Source organism: Tarenaya hassleriana, unplaced genomic scaffold (genome assembly GCF_000463585.1).
Source record: "Tarenaya hassleriana unplaced genomic scaffold, ASM46358v1 Cleome8, whole genome shotgun sequence".
In the NCBI taxonomy this organism is placed as follows: Eukaryota; Viridiplantae; Streptophyta; class Magnoliopsida; order Brassicales; family Cleomaceae; genus Tarenaya; species Tarenaya hassleriana.
Genome location: NW_010970490.1, coordinates 1,050,847 through 1,060,642, shown reverse-complemented (window position 1 = coordinate 1,060,642; position 9,796 = coordinate 1,050,847). Strand labels below are relative to the sequence as shown.

Here is a 9,796-nt window from a genome sequence, read left to right as displayed (position 1 = left end):
TCGCGCGCCTGCCTTTCCGCCGCCTTTCCTGCGGCTCGGCGCCATCGGAAGGAAGGGAGCGAAGACAGGAAAAAGAACCGATATTAAATGTCGGAGTTACGCCAGAATCGGGGGCGAAACGGAGCAGCTAGGCAGTGTCTAGGGTTTTCGGCTCCAGATTCAACGGAAGAAGTCGCAGGCATCGAAAAGCACAACCCAATCGAAGGAAGTGGGGGGACCCGTAAACCCTAATCGGGGAAGGGATAGAGGGGGAGACGGAAGATTTGTGCGGTGGATTGTTCTTGCTTTTGAGGAAGAAGGGCATTCACACACGAACCCTCGCAGCAAAAGAGGGTAAAAAACTGCTCTGGTATTGTTGAAGGGTTGGGTGGAGGCTTTGGAGAGGACGCTAATATGCGCCATGGGTGCGCACGAAAAGTTTACTTTTGATATTTTAATCGTGTTAACAAATCCACCATAATTTCCAGCCCATCTCAGTTTGGGTTAAATGGGCCCAATATGGGTCCAATCGGAAAACAACAACGGGCTACCATTCCATACAAGAACTATCGACGCCTTCATTTAGAAATTTTACTTTTAATTCTCTACACTGACTGCATCAAATTCGATGGGTTATTTATAAATAAAAACGAGAAACGATAAATAAAAGCTACAATTTATGAAAAGTCTGCACGATGAGTTCAGTAGCAGCGCCCATGGTGCCAACCCCACCGGCGCTCAGGAGAGAGAGAGCCAACTCTTCCTCCTTCCATTGCCGGAGGCCTTTGCTCAGCCTCTTGACCACCTCCACGTCCATCTCCAGGACCCATGCCGGCACGCAACTCACCATCAGGCTCACAAACCCAGTTACGTACGCCTGCCACGTGGCACAATCACACCCCAGAGATATCTTCCCATCCAAAGCGCTCACCAGGAACTCCAGGTGCAGCCTCAAGACTCTGGGCCTCCGCTTGGATGCTGGAGTTGACGAGTCCACTCCCCACGCGAATGCACTGCACAGTATTGCAAAGTAGGCAAGAGCGTACCCTCTCAGCACCGGAACCATACCTCCCACCTCACCTTCTGAGCCTTGGCCCGATATGAACCATGATGGCAACGTCTCCTTTATCAGAGCCTGGACGAGGTTTAGACCTCCAGACATCCATACCAGAGATGCTCCCAGGGAAGCTGCTAGCTTTACACGTCTCATGGCCGATGAGAGCGTCACCTGCCCATATCTCGTCCCGTGCTTCGACCTCTTCAGCCTCTCAGCTTTTTCTATCGACAACTCGCTGGAGGCAATGTTCTTCACGGAGAACATCAGAAGAGAGAGGATTTCTTCTGTCATGAATATGACATCTCTGATTGCACGGTGCACTTTTATGTACAAGATCCCTGGTGCCGCTGCAGAGATTCCTCCAGAGTAGAGGGAGCGGAACCCATGGCCGAGGAGCGCACCAACACCTCCCCTGCTGGAGATCTGGGAGGCAGGTGTTAGCCCAAGGGTGGAAGTGAAGCAGCTTCTAAGGAGCTGAACAACGGCATCGCTGTTGTGGTGGAAAACAGTTCTGGAGGCAGAGAAAACGAGATAGTCACTCCAGCGCTTCACTTTCTGCGCCCAGAGTGAGACAACGATTGGCATGCAGGGCCAGGGGCAAGCAGCGGCGAGGGAATCAAGGGCAGGGCCGACCAGTACAAGGAAGCGGTCAGATGCTTTGTCAAGCTTGTAGGTTATCGTGAGGCTGACTAGTGCAGCAAGAGGCAGGGGAAGCATAGCCGGAGAGCTTCCATCTGCAAAAGGCAAACACATTTGAGCTTATTGGAAGCATAGCCGGAGAGTTTTCTCGTGATGACACTGTTTTCTGAAAAATTTATTTATGCATCATTTATGCAAGGAAAAGCAGCTGCTTCTGCAGTGATGTCAAAATGAGCCAGGCTCGCGAGCTGGCTCGCGGTTGGCTCGTTTTTTATCGAGTTGGGCTGAAAAAATAAAAGACCAAATAATTGGTACGCAAGAGTGAAAGGATGCATTTGCTCATCCGTGTTCTTGTATCTAACAACAACCAAAAAAACATGCCGTATCCTCCTGAAATACTTCTTGCCGATCAAATATAAGAAAACAATCCCTAAATTAACAAACGGCACAAAGATCCAACTAAAAAACCCATCTAATACATAGATAAGCAACTTCAAAACCTAAAGAGAGAGATTCTTCCACCACCCATCTGACAAAACTACGAAAGTTGAACGGAATTCATGCAGAATCAAAAGCTGATACTCAGGCAACAGGATAAAAGAAACAGCAGAAACGAAAACGAAAGGAAGACAGGGGGGTTGTACATACCGTAGCAGGCCAGGCAGGAAATCCTTTGACTTTGGCGAGAACAAGGTCCAATATTGTTACTTAGACTTTAAATGATTAATTTTCATGTAATTTTTAAAAAAATTCGAATAATTAGATAAAAACGGGTTGGCTCGCGAGCCGGCTCGGAACTCGGACAATTTGGTCTGGGTCAGAATTTTTCTAGCTCGTAAAAAAACGGGCCGAACGGGCTGAGCCAAAAATGAGCTGGCTCGAGACGAGCCGGTCCGGGCCGGTCCGAGCCAGCCCGTTTTACATCACTTCTGTGAGCACAGATCTCTCCCACAAAGGTGTTTGAGGCTGCCATGATTGCATCTGTAGTTCTAAACTGGGAGAGTATCGATTATCCCTCTAGAGATTAGAAACATTACCAACAGGAAGCCTTGGGATGTCAACGCCAGTAGCTGCTAAGATTTTCTTTATCTGTTGCTCAACACTTGCTAGATTTGCTGCAGGACTGGGCCAGTCGGTTCCATTCATCGAAGCTGGCTTCCACAGTCCTCGTGTTACTTCTGCCGAAAAGTAGCTAACAATCGTCCCCAGTGTTGCTGGTAGAAAATCGGCAAGGATTTTAAGACCTGAAACAAAAAAACGCGTACAACTCAGATCACGCCCATCCATGCCACAAGAGATCCTTTTTAGGACTTTCCAAACTTTCAGAAAAAATGGAAACACCTGTTGCCAGTTCCCTGGGAGAGAGTGTTCCATGAGCACAGGCGGTTAGAGCAGCATCAAGAACAAACGGTGTGGCTTCTAAGATATCCCATGCAGGTAACTTGAGCTGATCACAAGTGTCCTCTGCCGTGGAAGCTGCTGACACACTACTGCTTCCTGAAGACGGAGGAGTCAGCGATTGACCACTGCCTTTATTCGCTTTCTTGAACATCATGCTTAGGAGAGCATCAACAATGTGATGCACTGGGCTTCCCTTAGTAAGTCCTGAGAGAATCGAAGCAATACATTCCTGATGCTGTCGATACCACTGTTTTAGTCTAGGGAACAAATCCATAAAAATGGGTTCTAAGGAGAGAGTTATGGCTTTTGAAAATCTCTTCCGTGCCATCTGATCCTTTGCTGACTTCCCAAAGGATGCTAAAAAACAATTTCGTACCAATAGAAGATACTCAGGGCTGGATTGAGAGCCAACAGGCGGTACATCTCCTATGACGTGATCTAGAGGTGGATGATCAAATCTCCATAGCCTCAACAGAAGTGTGAATGCATTAGAAAAGACAGCATGTGAGGAGAATTCTTCGCCTGTTGGGAGAGCCCATGTGATATCAGGAATGCTAGAACCAAATGCTTCACATATCGGCATCAAAGCACCGGCAAGCCAGGGGACCTGGCACACAGAAGAATTAATCCATCAAATACTCAATTCTTCTGTTCCCAGAGAAACAGCTCAATAACCGAAAAAAGAGGTGTTATTTAACAAGAGGTGTTATTTAACATGACCTACCATGCCATGCAAAGAGAAAATCTGAACACAATCGACAGGTGATATCTCGAGAAGAAGAACATTGAGAAATCGTGCATAACCAACTAGATGGCTATAACTCCCAGAATGATCAGCTGGAGCAGGAGGCGACAGTAAAGATACAATGAAAACAATTACATGTTCCTGATTTAGAACAGATACAGAATTAGATGTAAGAGATGGAGAAGCTTTAGAAAATATCTTAAAAGTGCAAGGGAATGACACATAAAAAATAGGGATAATTCCATTTAAAACCCTGTACTTTTCTCTCGTCGCAATTTAAACCCTATACTTTTTTTTGATCTAAAAAAACATTGTACTTTTAAAAATTGGCAATTAAAACTCTATACTTTTAAAAATTGGCAAATAAAACCCTGAACGAAAAAATATATTATTTAATGCTGACATGGCATCCTAGTCATCTGCCACATCATCAATCCCTAATATTTAATAATATTAATTAATACAAAATAAAAATAAAATAATAATAAAAATAAAAATAAAATTTTAAAAATTATACACATACATATATAATGAAATGATATACATATATACACATATATAAACATATTTATATATATACACACATATATATAATACATATATATATATATGTTTTATATGCATATATGGTATATGTATTTTTTTTCTAAAAATCATGCATATATCACATATATATATGATTTTTAGAAAAGCATGTATATATCACACATACATATAAAACATATTTATATATACATATATATATTGTATATATGTATATATAAATATATTTATATATGTATATAATTTTAAAATTTTTATAAACATGTTTTATATATGTGTATAATTTTATGAATATATATAATTTTTAAAATTTTATTTTTATTATTATTATTTTATTTTTATTTTTTATTAATTAATATTATTAAATATTAGGGATTGATGATGTGACAGATGACTAGGATGCCATGTCAGCATTAAATAATATTGTTTTTCGTTCAGGGTTTTATTTGCCAATTTTTAAAAGTATAGAGTTTTAATTGCCAATTTTTAAAAGTACAATGTTTTTTTGGATCAAAAAAAAGTATAGGGTTTAAATTGAGACGAGAGAAAAGTATAGGGTTTTAAATGGAATTATCCCTAAAAAATAATAACTTCCCAGGAAATCGATATAAAAAAAAAGCACGAGCATGATAAAACACCAACTCAGAGTACCTGTATGTTCCAACCACGTACTAGAGATGCCCCACAGAGAATAGAAGCCGCAGCTATTTTCTCATCCTCTGAACCAGTAGTTGCAATCTCATATATTTTCTCGATCTCTGCTAAGCTTCCATCACATTTATGAGCTTAATTTAGTTGTTTTACAACTGGAAAAGATTAATAAAAAGAGCTCCACTAACCTGGTCTTATGAAAAGACAAGACCTACTGAAATGCATGATATGATTATCAAACATGCAGAACTAGCAATATACTCTTTTGCCCCTAACAATGCGCCTTTTCTTCCCCACCTATTAACTTAAAGAGAACGTGAGATTACAGAGATGGGTCTGTGATTTAGCATACCTAGAAGCTGGAGTCCCGTTTAGTGCATTCGTTAAAGATGGCGTTAGAGGTGAACCCTTCATCAGTAATGACCAACAAGAAGTATTGCCAACAAGACTCTGGGGCACTTGATTGGTTATCCCGTTTACATAGCCTGGCCAGAGGTATGAAGATGTATCCAACAAGTTTCTGGAGATACATGCCTCCACAATCAGATGGCTCAAATTACCGGCTGCGCCAAGAGATAAAACAATAAAGAAATCTGTCAAACAGGCAAAAAGAGAACTAGAGGTCCAAAAGGCTGAGGAAGAGGAGTTAATAAGCATGTATATCAGAAAGAGCCCTAACAAACAACCAGAAGTTGGCCAAAAATAAGGACCAGGAAGCGACAGACAAAAAACTATATGTTGCACTTTTTTTCCTTAAGAAAATGGATGAAGATGACAACTCATTGAGTAAAAAGGGAAATTTCCTAAAACGAGAACAAAAGGAGTTCTCAACATCAAAGGGCCATGAAGAAATCCTGTAGATGGACTAAAGTAAAACATCAAGCTAAAGCCACCACAGACATAAAGTGCAAAAACCATGCGATTATTAAACCAGAACACGAGCACTGTTTTGCGTAAAGAGAGAAATTAAAAGTAGAAAGATAAAGAATACTTACAACAGCCACAAGGCAATTCATTCATGCTGGTATTTTCATAGCATCCATTGTCATTTGTCACGCCTGAAATGAACATGACTGCTTTAGCAGCAGCTTGATTTGCGACTGGCTGTACACAACGAGGTGGTGTCAGCAAGCTGTTATAATCACCCAGTTGCTGCAAGCTGGTGACTAGTCCCTTGCGGCATTTTCCTTGTTTCTCTTTGCGCTTGTCGCCTGGACTAGATGCACTTTGATAAATCCACTGACTTTCTTCTTCTTCAATGATGTTGGCAACTGCAAGTGGAGTGACTGACAGTAACACACAAAGAAAAGTGTCGATGCGAGGTACAGGACCCTCACTTGGTTCTCTTTCCTACAAATTAAATGTTCTGGTCACGGACTTTCTTTAAGAGAACGTGACTCTGGAAATGAAGATACTGTGTCAAGCATGAGATATGCTCAAAAAGATAAAGCGACCAATCACATGTAAATTGATATTAAATAGCAGAGTTTGGAGCCTCCCTAAGATATTGCATTGCATCATTTACATGGAGAATCAGTTTACTCAAGACATTTATACTCTTAAAGGCGAGAAGACAACATTAACCAAGGTAAAACCTAAACCTAAACCCAATCCCTTGGAAACCACACCAGTCTCAAAATGAGTTCCTACCCGTTGCACGAGCCGTAAGGCTGCAATCCATAGAGCCAGAAAGGCATCATGCCATGTGGTACTGTTAGCTGCCTGCAGTGCTTTTACCAGACCTGAAAACATTTTCTTTTGTTCAAATAAAGCCTAAACAAACAAGTCTTTAGTTTACGAAGGGAGCCAAAAGAAACGAATCTACTGGCACCAGTTAAATTTTCGACAGCACTGGCTGCTGCCACTTGTGACCCATCCATAATATCCTGAAGGAAAAGATCAATGGGCAACCAAATTGCAGATTCACTTGTCCCGGGGCATGGACAAGTAATCACTAAATTAGAACCATGGGAGACAGCTGCATGAAACTCTCTTTGTGGCATCATCTTGAAATCCCTTGACAGAAGTTTACTTGTATCAGATGTCAATTGTATAAGGGCTTCAGGAGCCATATGATTTGAATTCCTCACTGCCACTGATTCGGTTGCCAGTACTCTCAGACGATGACTAAAGTCTTCCCAGTGTGATGGCCTGAGTAAAAAAAACACATTTGATTTTTTGCTGAGAAAGATCTCAAACAGTTTTCATTACATTTCAGTCCACAGTGCTAAAGTCACACCAGAAGACGTTGAAGTCAAGTTCAACCAGATCAGCAATTTCCACAATTGTCCACAGCACAGCAGAGGGGAATAAAGGATAAAAGGTTAAGGCTGCCAGTTAAAGTCTTACATATTCTGACTTGCCAAGTAAAAAATCCTTGACGTTACTTTATCTTGCAGGAAATCTTGGATCAGCTCAATAGCCATTCCAGTGTTTGCTTTCTCCAGTATATTATGGTTCTCCAATCTCATTCTGGAATTGTCCAGTTCATCCATTTCCATGTTGTCGGGACCACACGGCCATTTAGACCTTTTTTCAGAAGTCAATTCCAGAAGCCCTTCATCATCTAGAGATGCATCAACTAGTTGCCAGACTATGGAGAAGACAAACTCAAGGAGAAGATTTCCTGGTTCTTGCTTTTGGACACCAAAGATCTCAGAGAGATGGAGAATACCATCTATGGATTTCATTGTCCTGTTAATTTTTAGACATTAAAGTAATTCACATTTACAGTAGAAATAAGACAGAACTTCCAATTTAAACACAAAATAGCAGTGTGGTTATGCAAAAAACGCAATTGATTACGTCTTATCTAGAGCTTACTAAAGTCTCCCCATATCAACTGAGCAACATCAAGTCAAATTTAAGCAGCACAGAGCTAAGGAACTTACTTTTGATACTCTGGTCCGTCAATTTGAGATGTTAACGAGAAAGCATGTCTCTTGAGGAGTTCCATATAAAGCCTGTACGCCGCAGGATGAAGCTTTCTGTTCGGGATTATCCTAAATTACCAATCACATTCTATATTAGGTGTGGGTAAGCTCACAAAAACAACCACTGAGATTCATCGGATTCTGTAATGCCAAGAAACCTGTTCGAATGTTCGATTCACAACGACAATAAAAGGATGCAAAACTTGACCATTTACCCGCAATTGCAGGGGAAATTAGCCTAAAGGCAGGAGAAAGCAACATAGTTCAACGATTCATGACATTGAAATCCAATTGTTTAACAGTCAAGTGAAAGAATATCCACACGACTGATTCGGAAAACCACAGTGTCAAAATATATCGCGTGGAAGTTCCTCGAGAAAAATGAGAAGAACCCAGACAGCGAGAACCGTACAGCAAATGTTGGGCACTTGGCAGGCAATTCTAATAGGCAACAAAACCTAGAACTTACAGTGAGCCGATTGAGAAATTCGAAGAAGCGAGGTTACCGCGGGGAGAGAAGGGCGAGGACGAGCAAGGGAGGGACGATCTTGACGGTCATGGCTTTCTCGAGGAGCTTCCAGGCGATCGGCGTGTGATTGTCGGAGAAGAAGTGAGAGACGAGGAGCTGAGCGAGTGTACCGGAGGGGAGGCAGACGCCAGCGGCGGCGGCGGTGGAGGCGAGCTGTACGGCCCAGTGGAGTGGGTCGGCGTTCTTCTCCTGAGCCGACTTCGTCAGCACAACCACCGAATCCCACAAGCCATTAGCCGGTGGCTCCGAAGTCACAGCCATGGAGGACTTCTCCGCCGTATGGGAGAGGGAGGGTTCAGACGCGAGCGACGGGGGAATTCCTATAATAAGTGCGTCGCTGACTAGAAGGAAGCTTTCCCTTGATACAACAACTTAATAACTAAGAAGAAGAAAAATATATATAGACTATATTGGCACGAAGGATTCAATTTCAAGCTTCAATTAATTAGTATTAATAACATTTTTCGTACGACAGTTCCCTACCCCAAATATATTCTATATATATATATATATATACATATATATAAAAGAAAACTATTAAAACTGAGGGTAAATGGTAATTGCCATGATTGCCCAAATCAAAGGAACAGTTCCGTACCATAATGAACATACATCATCGTATCAAACCCTAAAATTTACAATACCGTCCATCCACCCACAAAAAAAAAAAAAGATCCGTCCTTGAGATTCTGCAGACAGAGCTCTGTTTTAGCTTTCCCACAAAACGAAGAACTTTGATCTTGCTTTGCATTCCCATTGCAGAGATAACGGCAATATCCTCCCCAGATTCCTACACGGATTCGGAGTGTTGCGACACAAACCCAATAGGTTTCAGGGAGAGACGTGTTTTAGAGCCAATAAAGATACTGACTTTGTTTGTTTCCATTCTGTCTGAGAAGGAGAGATTTCAAGCAAAAACTTGACCCAGAAACCATCATGTCAGACTCTGGACAGTATACCTTCCTTGGGTTCTATGGCTATGGCGTAAACTCCAGTAGATTCCCACAAGCCAATCGCTGCACAAAGTTATATGAAAGTTACGTTTTTTCTTTGTCTAGTTGGTATTGGTGACAAGACAAATCTGAGAATGGACCAAATATCGTCGTAGCTGTTGTGATAACGTAAGAAGATGGTTACTGGAGATTCGTTTCCAGTATGCAAATCTGCGGTTATGGAATCATAAACAGAGATGGTATGGGTAATCCCGCTCATACAGAATGAAAATCAATAGAGGTAAAGAGAAAAAACATGCAGATTGGTGTTTCTATATTAAAGAAACGAAACTGAAAGGAACAACAAAATCTGCTCATACGGGAAAG

General features: G+C 41.6%; 1 protein-coding gene across 2 annotated transcripts; it reads right to left on the bottom strand.

Moving 5' to 3' along the window:
- Positions 1-537: 537 nt before the first annotated feature.
- LOC104802225 (mediator of RNA polymerase II transcription subunit 33B) lies at positions 538-8,833 on the bottom strand. 2 transcript variants are annotated; one of them, XM_010525708.1, is made up of 13 exons: positions 8,455-8,833; positions 7,907-8,017; positions 7,365-7,709; positions 6,847-7,166; positions 6,666-6,757; positions 6,161-6,365; positions 6,011-6,073; positions 5,368-5,578; positions 5,016-5,130; positions 3,801-3,962; positions 3,017-3,683; positions 2,713-2,919; positions 538-1,770 (listed from the first exon to the last, which is right to left on the bottom strand). In XM_010525708.1, exons 1-13 carry the CDS (start codon positions 8,736-8,738, stop codon positions 650-652), a joined length of 3,903 nt encoding a protein of 1,300 aa, XP_010524010.1. In that variant the 5' UTR covers positions 8,739-8,833; the 3' UTR covers positions 538-649. The 2 variants fall into 2 exon arrangements, with proteins under 2 accessions (XP_010524010.1, XP_010524009.1); XM_010525707.1 differs by having other exon boundaries at positions 6,011-6,365.
- Positions 8,834-9,796: the final 963 nt, after the last annotated feature.